At 36.1% G+C, this 14,005-nt stretch overlaps 1 protein-coding gene and 1 pseudogene across 5 annotated transcripts in view; one reads left to right on the top strand and one right to left on the bottom strand.

The window, feature by feature from the left end:
- TMEM117 (transmembrane protein 117) overlaps nt 1-14,005 on the top strand; it is a 496,200-nt gene that overhangs the window by 102,202 nt on the left and 379,993 nt on the right. The window contains exon 1 of one of the 5 annotated variants that reach the window (XM_077870371.1): nt 5,709-5,824. The exons of the other annotated variants lie outside the window; for them this stretch is intronic. Coding sequence (XP_077726497.1) covers nt 5,724-5,824 — 101 coding nt within the window. The 5' untranslated portion in view covers nt 5,709-5,723. Of the gene's footprint in view, nt 1-5,708; nt 5,825-14,005 lie in introns of those variants that run through there. 5 annotated transcript variants of the gene reach the window in all.
- LOC144297701 (cilia- and flagella-associated protein 276 pseudogene) lies at nt 1,593-3,092 on the bottom strand (annotated as a pseudogene).

Genomic DNA, 14,005 nt, shown 5'->3' with positions numbered 1-14,005 from the left:
AGTGCTTGTTTTCCTTTATATATTGTTTCTTATATTGAAAAAAAAATTAGGGAGGGATCCCTGGTGGCTTAGCGGTTTAGCGCCTGCCTTCGGCCCAGGGTGTGATCCTGGAGTCCCAGGGTTGAGTCCCACATTGGGCTTCCCGCATGGAGCCTGCTTCTCCCTCTGCCTGTGTCTCTACCTCTCTCTCTCTCTCTTTCTCATGAATGAATAAATAAAAAAAAACTTTTTAAAAAAAGAAAAAATATAGCTTAGTGGAAAGAAAAAAAGATTTGGAATCTGGTTGAGCTAGATTTAGATCCTAGATAGCTGACTTGGCAGATATGTGACTTTGGACAAACTGTGTAACTCTCTGAGCTCCTACTTTCTCATCTACAAAATGAAGACAATAATAACTAGTTTTTACTGTGACATGTGAATGAGATTTTATGTGAAAGACTTTGGCAAAGATGAGGAATCCGTAGAAGTTTTATTGTTTTCTTTTTTAAAGATTTTATTTATTCAGGAGAGACTCAGAGAGAGAGGCAGAGACACAGGCAGAGAGAGAAGCAGGCCCCATGGAAGGAGCCCGATATGGGACTTGATCCTGGGACTCCAGGATCATGCCCTGGGCCAAAGACAGACGCTCAACCGCTGAGCCACCCAGGCTTCCCAAGTTTTATTTTTTCATCAGTCCTTTTTCACACTCATTTTCCTTTCTTTTCTGTATTCTCATGTATTAAATAAATTTCCTGTACAACTCAGTTGTTAAATCATATTTTGTTCGAATGTTATTTGCTTTTTGCTTCTGTGTATCTCATTTCCCCAGCTAAATATCAAAATCTTTGTGAGAAGGAGCAGTTCTTATGTTCACAACAGCAGTTAAGGTTAGGCTCTGCATGGAGAATCACATAACAAAAACTCATTGAATGAATGAGTTCCACCTTTGTGCTTTGTTGTCATTCTTTCCATTCACTGGCTTCTATATTGGCTGTGTCTCCACCTCTACCTCTGTTTGGCCGCTTTTCCTTTGTTGTTACCAGATTCCCTCAGATGCCCACTCTCATGTTCACCATGACCTTTCTTCCTAAACTCTACTGTAGATAGTTCTAAATCTTTCTTTCTCCAGATTTCCAACACTAGAGCACCTCTTGTCAGCAGGATCAGAAAAAAGTGCAATAGAGTTTGTTGGATTTAACCCGTAAAACCAAATATATCTCATAAGCTTTGGTCTCTTTCAACACTTGTCTAGTCTCTCCTTTTCTTGGGGGTTATAGGGTAGTGTGTATCCAATGGATTGTCTTGATAAGAAGGGACATAAATTTAGAGATAGGAGCAGTAACTTAATTGTCTTTAAGGATTGGTTAGGAATTCCAGTTATTTATTTCTAATTCTTTGTTTGAACTTAGAGACATAATAAAAAATTAGGCATTCCTGATGCCTTCTTGATAGGGATGGAAGATAGTGCTACTGGATGTGAAATTAACATGGAGACAAATCTAGTCCTTATTTGTGGTCTTGGTTTAATTTTTTTTTTTCAGCACAAATCTATTTAATGGAGATGGGTGGCAGCATGTTCCACTATGATTAATTAGTCCAGGGGCCTGTCAACACTAAGCAGAGAGGAAGCCACCATCATTCTTTCAGGAGTAGCCTCCATTGGTGGCTGCAATGTGAGGGGACACTATGGATCCCTGGATGCTGTGGATAGTCTCGACTGCTTCTTAGGGTTGATCCAGCGTCTGATGTTAGCTCGAGAAGTGATGGAAGGTGGTGGAGGAGAGGGTAAAAGTTCTCCAGAGAATTGGGTCTTGATGATTCCATGGATATCCTGGGTGGTCTCCTGGTGTAAAATTATCTCACTTTTGTTCTGGAATGTCCCTATGTGGTGGTTGTACAAGGCTGCTAAGTGGTAATCCAGGTCATCCTTTGGTATCTCAGAAGCAAAAAATAAATATCCTGCCTCATGGAGGTGATTGTGGGAGTTGAGCTGAGCTGACTCCAGGGTTCCTGTTGCTGAGCAAGGTGAGTTGGGTGCTTATATGGCAGTTTCTTGGAAGCCCGGAGTTTCCCCAGGTAGGAATCATTGTTTTCCAACGTAGGGTGCTGGTAAGGGTCTCGGGTGAAAGGCATGGTAAAAGGCAGAGTGAGACGCTGGTATGGGATGGGAAGCCCGTGCAGCCGCACACCTGGTCTTGGCTTAATTATACTTGATGACATAAACGTGTGATTTTGTAAGGCAAAGGCATTACAACAGAGTGACAAATGTGGTGAATTTATGTTAGCATAACATTCTCTTATTATTGTATCCTACTTGGTCTAGAAATCGCCTTTGCATTGAGGTTTTCTTGGTCAGACCATGCTATTTTGTTAACCTTACCTTTGCCTCATTTCTTTGGAGTTTTTTCATTGTAACTTCAAATAATCTAGGTAGTTTGCAGGAGTATGGAAGTCGGTACACATGAAAGTGTCTGGACGGTTGTATTTTGTCTTGTTGTGGAATGTTCAGTTACTCTCATCACTGATGTTTTTAAGTCCTGGGAGGAGCAATAAGAAGCACCTCTTCCCTTTGCACAAGTTTTAAATAAATACGTACATACATACATACATACATACATACATAAAACAGAAATGAAGTTTATGGAGACCAAAATATTACCTCTGTTCTGAAAGACTTTGTCCCAGAGAAGGTGGCTTATATCTTGCAGGCAAGAGAACTCCTGCATACTAAAATCCACAATTAAGTGGGCTTCTTCAGACTCAGGCAATACTGTTCTGACATACCTCCCCTGGAGGAGCAGAACAGAAATTGGGGATGCTCTCCAGGAGACACCTGATCTCTAGAGAAAAGGTGCTAAGCCACACACACCAATTTTCTTCTTCCAAAATCATCAATCAAGTAAGTCACTTCTCCCCTGGAAGTAGAGGCAAGTTAGGAATGACGTAACTGATGGAGCATTCCCTACCTAAAAGGAAACAACCTGGACTAGGGAATAGACATTTCCCCCGACCAGTGTTAATCCTCTTATGATAATCTGATGATTAGGAAAAATGGCATGATCAGTTATAATGGATTTATCCCAATGTATTTAATACAAGGAACATTTGGGATTTTAGTTAATGCTTGGTACTTAACAGCTATCTAAAAATATTTTTTGTTCATGTATTTGTTGTGCAACCTAGGATGGGACCTTGTTACACATTGGCAATTTTACAAATAGGACACTGGTCCCCAACGTGCCCCTGCAGTAGGTATCACTGTTTTATTTATGTGTTAATGATAGACCATAGTAGCATCTAGCCTGTTACAATATCAGTATTCTTCCCCACTAACACATCATAAGTTATTACTTCCCCCAGGCACTAGCAAATAACTATTTCTAAAAGTGTACAAGAGACTAATTCAAATGAGATTACGTTTGAAATGACTTTCCTACTAATCTTTCTGAAGTTGCTGGTTTGCATCCTTGATTAAATAAAAACTCATAATTTTTCTGTCATAATTTCAAGTTCATATACTATAAAAATAGCCAATTTAATTTTCCATAGTCATGTAACTGCATTAAGGACACACAGTTCTTTGAATTAAAAGAATTGAGAAATATACTAATATGCTATCCACAGATTTTTCATGCTTTCATCACAGAAAAGGAAATGTCAGTAATATTCACCAGTGATTAAGTCATAGAGAGATACAGTTGTGATGTTTAGGATGGGAAAACAATTTACACTATATAAATATTAAATATTAAATTATAGGAATCTGGGGCACCTGGGTGGCTCAGTTGGTTAAGCATCTGACTCTTGATTTCAGCTCAAGTCATGATCTCAGAGTTGTGAGATTGAACCTCATATCAGGTTCTGTGCCGGGTGTGAAGCCTGCTTTAGATTGTTTCTCTCCTTCTGCTCCTCCCCCTACCCACCATCTCAAATAAATAAATAAATGCCATTGAAATTTAGGATAATGGCTCTTATGTTATTCTTTAATGAAGCATTTATAATACAGCCTAGAAGACCATGACACTAAGTGTCTTTTATTTATTTATTTGTATTTATTTTTAAGGATTTTATTTATTTGAGAGAGAGAGAGAGAGAGAGAGAGAGAGAGAGAGAGATTGTGCACGTGCATCAGTGGGGGAAGGGGCAAAGGGAGAGGTAGAAGCAGGCCCCCCCTGAACAGGGAGCCCAACACCAGGCTGGATCCCAGGATCTCAGGATCATGACCTGAGCCAAAGGCAGATGCTTAACTGACTGAGCCACCCAGGTGCCCTATAAATGTCTTTTAAATAAGAACTAAATGAAATAGTGGATTTGGTAAGAGTAAGATTTCAAGAAAAAATGGTACTGTGGATTCTAATGGGTTGCATATTTTTATCTCTTTTCTGTAAATGCAGTTTGTTGGCTATCCAGAGTGTGGTGTGGTTCCTTATTTGTTTTGCTTGTTTATTCTTTCTATATCTGAGATATGTTATAAATTTAAGTAAATTAAAATTCAGAAACAATATTGCTTGCATGCTTACAGATCAAAGAACTCTAACATCTGAATTTCTGTTATTCATTTAGTTTGCATAGACACCAATCTTCTAAAATAACTCCTGTATCTATTGTTTTATCAGTGACACAGGTGTCAAAACTCTGACTAAAATGATAGAAAATATGGTGAAAAATATGACACGTTATGTGAATTATAGTAGAGATCAAATAAAATATCATTAGTGACATTTACTACACAAAGGTTGCCCTTTGAAATTATTCAATTATTTCAAGGCTTTCATGCTATGAAAGGTAATTTTCACAAAGGTTCTTTTGCTCTGTCATCATAATGTCAAACATTTTAAGGTAAACTAAGTATTTATATTATAAATATTTAACTTTTGTTTCTATTTTGTGGTCTCTGATCTTTCCTCATACAATCATATATCATGCTGGATTTTGTTATTTCCATGACTCAAATTCTAAACTGGCTCCTATTGGCCTTTAGAATAATTATAGAGCCTAGAGTTACTTACTGCTATTTAAACAAATTATACCAAAATTCAGAGGCTTAAAATAAGAATAAGTATTTGTGATCTCACACGGTTTTTCTGGATGAGGTATTTGGAAGCAGCTTAGGTAGTTCTGCATTGAGATCTCTGATGAGGTTAATGTCAGTATATCAGGTAGGACTACAGTCATGTGAAGAGTTGATTGGAAGGTTCTCCTCTATCAAGATGGCTCTCTCAAATGGGATTACAAGTTGGTACTAGTTGTTCACTGGAGCCCTCAATTCCTCACCATGTAGATGTTTCCATAGGGAAACTTCATTGCCCCATGACCATGACAGCTGATTTCCCCCAGAGTGAGCAATTCAAGAGAGAGACCAAGGTGGAAATTGCAATGCCTTTCACAACCTGGCCTTGAAAATCATTCATTGTCACTTCAACTATATTTTATTGGTCACATAGACCAGTTGTAATTCAGTGTGGAAGAACATTACGCATGGGATGACTAGCAAGAGATGAGATTCAGTGGGGACCATCTTGGAGGTTGGCTACCATACTTTATAAATGCTTGTTTTGGTTAAAAGTATTGAGTTGAGTTAGAGGGCCATGTTTATCTGTATAACTCAGTGTCACTGTTTCTTGGCACACCTGTAATTTCTACCTCCTTTAAAATCTCAAACACTTGCTTCTTGTGGTCCTCAGGGGAATATCATATAGACTGATGAAGTAATCTGTTACATTCTGTTGTAGAACCCTCTTTTGATGTCCACTGCCACTGTTGGTGGGGGAGGGTACTATTTAAGGCTCGTGTCTCATCACTGCTACAGTTTCAGAATTTCACCTACTTTCACCTTATGCCAATGGTAAGGTTTTCCAGTGCCTCTGAATTTTTAAATTCCTAACCTGCTAAAATAATAATTATATGAAATCATTTCTTTTTTTTTTTTTTTTTTAAAGATTTTATTTGTTCATGAGAGACACAGAGAGAGAGAGAGAGAGAGAGAGGCAGAGACATAGGCAGAGGGAGAAGCAGGCTCCATGCACCGGGAGCCCGACGTGGGATTTGATCCCGGGTCTCCAGGATCGCGCCCTGGGCCAAAGGCAGGCGCTAAACCGCTGCGCCACCCAGGGATCCCTATGAAATCATTTCTATTTCAGCTTTGTACTTATTTTCACCTAAAGGTGGAAGAAAATCTTTTTTGTACCTTTGAATTTCATATTTTATTCTAAATATCCAAAGGGTATGTTCCTATGTCTTGTAGGGCTCAAGACCTGGATCCATGGGCTCAGCTTCATTATAATATATACCGTCTTGTGCTTTAGATACAAAATTGTTTTGCCTATTTTATTTTATACCCAGCCAAAATACCTCAAGAAAATAAATTATTGAAAATATTGGAAACTTTTTCTTTCAATTCATCTGTACTGTCTGAATCCCAACTTTAGGCTCAAACCAGCTACTTGCAACATATGCATAACACTGCACATGTTAAACACATGTATCCCCAGTACTTTTAGTAGCTATGTAAATAATAGATGTTGAAAAGTTACTGAAGTTAGAAAATTGTCAACTTACAGACTCATTAAATGTATGTTTATAAAGATATATTTAAGACTTGGTTTCATATATGTTAGATTTATTCAATACAAGCACATCAAGAAACCTTTGCTACTTCAGTGGAATAATTCAGTTCAAAATTGGCATTGTGACGTTCTTACCAAAACTCAGTAGAAGCACTCAGGGCACTTTAGTCTTTAAACATCTACTGGCACATTTACTGACATTTACTTTCATTTATGGATAATTGTTTTTTTTCCAACAGTTTTACATAAGGAGCTATGTATTCAGCTGTCTTTGAGCACTCTATTCTGTACTTTTTTCCCCACTTCCAGTTGGATTGTTTCTTCTAAACTATATGAGTGTCTCATATATGAATTCAGGAACTGCAGTGTTTAAATTGTTCTGAGAAATATTTTCATAAACTATGAAATTCAGGGATCCCTGGGTGGCTCAGCAGTTTAGCTCCTGCCTTCAGCCCAGAGCGTGATCCTGGAGTCCCAGGGTCAAGTCCCACATCAGGCTCCCTGCATGGAGCCTGCTTCTTCCTCTGCCTGTGTTTCTGCTCTCTCTCTCTCTCTCTCTCTCTCTGTGTCTCTCATGAATGAATAAATAAAATCTTTTAAAAAAAATCTATAAAATTCAGGTTAACAAAAAATATAAATCACATCTGCATTTCAGGTTCAGATTAACATAATTCTAGTACCTTTTAGTGCCTTCCTTTTTCTTCATTACTCAAAGATTTGTCTGCTTATAAAATATTTTTTTACTTTGTTTATAGTCTATTTTATTTTTGCCTTCAGTGTAAATAATTTTTTTTGCTCTTATCATCTTTCTTCTGCATTCTGTCTTTACTTTTTTGTTCTTTTTCTTCTTACATTCAATATTTCTTTATATTCAGACTTTCTTTTATAGTAGAAATGGAAGTAGCAAGCAATTGAAGATTTAAGTTTCCCACTTTATACTGCTTCTGTTACATTCCACATGTTTTCTATATATTGTATTGATAATCATTTAATTCTAAATATTTCTCTCAATTAAGATTTTTGTTTTATGCATGAATTATTTTGAAATATGTTTTCAAATTTCTGAGATGTGAGATATAAAAATCATTTAACTTTTTTATTAATTGCTAATCAATTGCACTGTTTTTAGGAAATAATGATATGTGAGATATCTAAACTTCGAACTTTGCTGAGATTTGTTTTGTGATGTAGTCCATGTTTGATTTTTAAAGTTTTTAATCTATGTTAGAAAACAATATGTACTCTTTAATTGTTGCATACAGGCTTAAATATAATAAGTCCATGAAATCAAGTTGGTTTTCTTTTAAGATCTTTATTTTTAAGTAATCTCTATACCCAGTGTGGTGCTCAAACTTACAATCTTGAGCTCAAGAGTTACATGCTTCTCCAACTGAGCCAGCCAGGCACCCCATTAAATCAATTGTTAATTGTATTATTGAAATACTCTATTATTTATTAACTTTATTTTTGTCTACATGACCAGTCAGTAAGTGAGATCTTGAAATCTCATGCTATGATTATGGATTTCTTTATTTCTCTCTATAGTTTTATTAGACTGCCTTTTATACCTTAAATTTTTTTTTTTTTAAAGATTTTATTTATTTATTCATGATAGTCACAGAGAGAGAGAGAGAGAGTCAGAGACACAGGCAGAGGGAGAAGCGGGCTCCATGCACCGGGAGCCCGACATGGGATTCGATCCCGGGTCTCCAGGATCGCGCCCTGGGCCAAAGGCAGACGCCAAACCGCTGCGCCACCCAGGGATCCCAAAGATCTTATTTTATTTTATTTATTTTTTTCTTTCTATCCTTTGACCTACTTTTGTCATAAACTTAAATTCCATGTGTTTCAAATCTTAAAAGATAATATTATTGTTATTTTAATTTTAAATAATTTTATGGAGGCATAATTGACATACTGCACGTTTAGCTGTATAGTTTTATAAACTTTGACATACATATCCATTTGTGAAACTGTTGCCACAATCAAAATAAAAGTTTTTTCATGAGTTTTGGTGATTCATTTCTCCCATCCCTCCACACCTTTAGGTGACTCTTCTGTTTAGTTTGCAGTTTCTAGAAATTTATATAAATGGAATCACATAGTCTGTACATATATAACTGCTATTAAATCTATAGTTATTAGTTCAGTTAATATTTTTCAGATTTAGATATTTCAGTTGATTTTCAAAATAGTTTCCAGTTCTTTGGTAAAATCCATAATCTTTTCATCTATTTTCTGGAGCATACTGATTATAGTTACTTTGACTTCTGTGTCTTACAAGTCCAATATGCACATCATTAATGAGTCTGTTTATATTGTCTCTTGATTTTCAGTAATTTTTCTTGTCTTGTTTCCTTGTGCCCCTATTTTTTTTTAAACTTGAATATCAGAGATGATATGTGAAGAACTTTAGAAGTTCATGATAATCTTCTTAGGGAAAATGTAATTTTCTCCTGGTAAGCAGATAGAAACTGGGTATCTGGCTTTTCTCGGGTTGATCTGTTTCTAATTTGTCCTTACTTCTGTGGTATAGTTCCTCATGTGTCACAACTGACACCCTAGACTTTGCTCAGAGTTCTTCTACTTTGGTGTTTCCTGAGTATCATGAGACTGCTAAAATCTATGTTTAGTGTTTTGCTTTTTTCAGCTGTTCCTTACTGGTTTTTACCTCTCACCTACATGGTTTAGGTATCAGCAAATGCTCTGTGGGAAATTGTATTAGATGTTTGGGTTCACTTTTTGGGTTTCCCTTCTTCTGATATTTTGATAACTCATGTCCTGGTTGCACTGGGAGCCCTGAATTTCAGTTTCTGTCTCCCTGACCCCTGAGACTGCCTCAAACTCAAGGCCACATGCGGTCCCTATGTCCTACACTGAAAATCACATCTTCCAAGGAGAAGAAACAGCTCATTTAAATTCATTTTTCTTCTTCCAGGGATCTTGACCCTTTAAATCTTGGCTGCCTTGTTTGCTCTTTGATGCCTTCAAGCAGTTGCCTTCATTATGATGGACATTTGCACTAGGAACATAATTCTAAGTTGATAGTACTTTTTAGCACCGTTTTATGACTTCTTTGCTACTATTCGGAAGTATTCGAGCAGGATAAATGTTGTTCCTTTGAAGTAACCTAACTTTGCTGTCTGTTTTTAAGATCTTTTCTTTATCTTTTAACAAAAGTGAAGCGTAGGAACACCTGGGTGGCTCAGTGCTTGAGCGTCTGCCTTTGGCTCAGGTCGTGATCCAGGGTTCCTGGGATGGAATCTCACATCAGGCTCCCCACAGGGAGCCTGCTTCTCCCTCTGCCTATGCCTATGCCTCTTTCTCTGTGTCTGTCATGAATAAATAAATTTTTAAAATCTTTTTTAAAAAGTGAGGCCTACAGTTACTCCAGCTTACTTCCTGGAGAGAGAGTTTCCTGATTTCAATGTAGGAGTTTAAAACATTAGGCAGAGGCTGGGGTCTCTGTGAGTTGAGGATGCAGAGTTGGGTGTGGGGGGCTGCTGAGACAGAACTCTCAGGGCAGGTACTGGATAGGAGAGCAGAGCACAGAGAAGTAATTTTAGAGACCAGCAGATGCCCCTTCGGTTCAAGTGAGGCATGATCAGCACATGCATGTAAGGGAACCACCACAGGGAGGGAAAGAACTACTCAAAAGGAGCTTGGGAAAAAGTCCTTGGGACCTTTTTAGCACAGGCCCTGGGATCCTTTGTGTGCCTGTCGTGTATGCATATATTTTTACATATATAAGAATATATATATATAATATATAATATATAATATATACATATATACACATATATAACATATATACATACTTGAATATACTGTATCTTATTATTTTGAACAAGCTTCTGTTAGATCAGTTAAAAGTAAGAGAAAAAAAGCTTTTATTTTACCTTCACTTATCTCATCTTTGATATTTGTCTTTTCTTATGTAGTTCTGAGTTTCTGAACTATATTATTTCCTTTTTTCTAAAGAACTTATTTTAACATTTTTTTTAATTTAATGTTTCCTTTTTAGATGGATTAATAGAATGCTGAACTTAAATGATAACTTATTTTAAAAGTATATGATTGTTTTCAAAGCTGATATCAATATAATGATGAAGACATGAAAATTTATTAATAGTAGTGATTATATTAATTTTTAAGAATAGGAAGCTGTATTTTTTATCCTGTTGCCCATTTTGAAATACAACATTGTGGTAAAAACTACAAGTTCTAACATTTCAGAACATATTTTGTAAATTTTACTTTTTTGATGGGTTTTGATCTTAAAAGTACTGCTTAGGGTTATTTCACCTGTACAAATCTGGAAGATATAGAATAAATTGATTTTATTAAAATTATAGAATCATGATAATATTATATGTATATATATGATATAAATCATATATGTATAATTTATATGCAGAAATTAAGTATGCTGCTAAATTTTATTTTGGGCTACAAGCTAAGGTGTAATGTTAATTTAGTATTTTTTTTATTCAGTGGCTATTTTTTCCTTAACAGGAAAACCAGTAGATAATAAATGAATAATTTCCTTTTGGGATCATACTTTTTTCTCTTGAGCAGTAACAAGCGATTTAAGTCAGTTAATCCTAAGAATAGTCTAATGGAAAAAGCCATATTATTATAGTAAAATATTTCAACTCCCTCAATAAAATGGAGGGTTTATTACTGTTTTTTCTGTGGAGAATTATTTATATCAACATGTGTTTATTTAGTAGATATGTATTTTACTAAAAGTTTGTAATATATACACTTTTGAAATTGACATTACACTCTAGGTCTGAAAACAGCATTGTTTATGCTGAGTATCTAACTGTAGTCTTATTTTTTTGTTCTTTTTTATAACCTTTTTTATTTTTATTTTTTTAATAATAAATTTATTTTTTATTGGTGTTCAATTTGCCAACATAGAGAATAACACCCAGTGCTCATCCCGTCAAGTGCCCACCTCAGTGCCTGCCACCCATTCACCCCCACCCCCCACCCACCTCCCCTTCTACCATCCCTAGTTCGTTTCCCAGAGTTAGGAGTCTTCCATGTTCTGTCTCCCTTTCTGATATTTCCTACCCATTTCTTCTCCCTTCCCCTCTATTCCCTATCACTATTATTTATATTCCTCAAATGAATGAGACCATATAATGTTTGTCCTTCTCTGATTGACTTACTTCACTCAGCATAATACCCTCCAGTTCCATCCACGTTGAAGCAAATGGTGGGTATTTGTCATTTCTAATGGCTGAGTAATATTCCATTGTATACATAAACCACATCTTCTTTATCCATTCATCTTTCGATGGACATCGAGGCTCCTTCCACAGTTTGGCCATTGTGGACATTGCTGCTAGAAACATCGGGGTGCAGGTGTCCCAGTGTTTCACTGCATCTGTATCTTTGGGGTAAATCCCCAGCAGTGCAATTGCTGGGTCGTAGGGCAGATCTATTTTTAACTCTTTGAGGAACCTCCACACAGTTTTCCAGAGTGGCTACACCATTTCACATTCCCACCAACAGTGCAAGAGGGTTCCCTTTTCTCTGCATCCTCTCCAACATTTGTGGTTTTCCTGCCTTGTTAATTTTGCCCATTCTCGCTGGTGTGAGGTGGTATCTCATTGTGGTTTTGATTTGTATTTCCCTGATGGCAAGTGATGCAGAGCATTTTCTCATGTGTATGTTGGCCATGTCTATGTCTTCCTCTGTGAGATTTCTCTTCATGTCTTTTGCCCATTTCATGATTGGATTGTTTGTTTCTTTGGTGTTGAGTTTAAGAAGTTCTTTCTAGATCTTGGAAACTAGCCCTTTATCTGATACGTCATTTGCAAATATCTTCTCCCATTCTGTAGGTTGTCTTTTAGTTTTGTTGACTGTATCCTTTGCTGTGCAAAAGCTTCTTATCTTGATGAAGTCCCAATAGTTCATTTTTAGAACCTTTTTAAAATTACATATTGTAATACATATTTGTAGTATTATACGGGATTATATTTCATTTCTCAATATTTGGTTTTCTGTCAAATTCAGTGAATAGCAAACATTTTATGTGTAAGCTCCTACTCCTCATGTGAAGAAAAACCATCTATTCAATGTTTTTTTTAATTCTCTTTGTACACTGAAATAACAAGACTTGATCTGAATATTAATTGAATGGTGCCCTTAGAGTACAAAAGTTTTATGATCTTGCACTTTATATAATGCTACATGTGTCTAACTAGAACATCCTTTTTCCCTAATGATATTCTAATGTGTTTTGTTAGATAATTTTCTTTTTTGATATCCCATCCTGGGATTGCTTTATTTTAGTTATTTTTATTCTGTTGCCATTTTTCAATTAGTAAATCTCAAAAAAAATCATATCATGTCATGTCCTTATAAACTAGAAATTAACACAAATTACTCATGAATACTTCATATAACTTTAGTCTGATTGGAAGTGAAGTTCAATTGATATTGAAATGCTCTGATCCAATTTCTTTATCCTTTATTGTTTCATTCTAGACATAAAAAATAGGACTTACATTATTGTCAAGTGTTCTCATATAAAGTGTTAAATATTAACTTGGCTTTTAAAGAATCTTATCAGTGTGTTACTTTAGCTTTATTTTTTAGATTAGAAAGGCAAACAATGACAGATAAAACACAAGGAGGAACATTTCCTCTTTTTCCCTCAATAGGTATTTCTCTTTTTAACTTAAAGGATTTTGAGTTAGTGGACTACAGTAATTTCTCACTGACTAAACAAATCCTACAACCCTAGAGTTGGATGAGATCTTAAAAGTCATGTAATTCAACCCTTTAAACTGGCTAGTGGCCAGTCCTCTTATCTGCACTGAAGGGAACTTATTACTTCCTGAAAGAGTACATCCTATAAACTTGCTCCATGACTCTAATATATGAAATATTTGACAATGAAGATAACTACCTAGAAGAGATTGTCTCTGACCTCCATTTTAAGGCCCACAGAAAATGCAGGAGTTAGTCAAGAGATGGAGAAGGAAGAGTATCCAGGCAGAGGGTTCAGCCTAAGCATAAGAAGCTGAAATCTGTTTGATGGAACTAGAGTGGAGGGTAGGCGGTGGTGAGAAGAGAGATAACTTGGATCAAATCAAGCAGTGCCTTCTGTACCACCTGAAGGAGCTTGAGTTACAGTGGGGGAATGGTGATCATTGATTTTAAGTGAAGGAACAGTGTGACCACATTTGTATTTCAGTTAGATCTCTTAGCTGTATAGATGTTGGATTTGGAATGGAAAAGGTGCGAGTGAGGAAGGCCAGTTAGGTTGTTGTAATATTCCTATGGAGATACAATGAGAACTCAAATTATGAGAGAAGAGTATGGTATGTAAGGTCATAAAATAATGTGACTGTTGATCGAAATGATAGGTATGCAGAAAAAAAGATCAAGAATGAAATCTACCTTAAGTTATGTTGACAATAATAAGATGGCAAAGTCAG

This window comes from Canis aureus, chromosome 25, assembly GCF_053574225.1.
Source record: "Canis aureus isolate CA01 chromosome 25, VMU_Caureus_v.1.0, whole genome shotgun sequence".
NCBI lineage: Eukaryota > Metazoa > Chordata > Mammalia > Carnivora > Canidae > Canis > Canis aureus.
The sequence above is the reverse complement of the archived record's forward strand: the minus strand, read 5'-3'. Positions and strand labels throughout refer to the sequence as shown.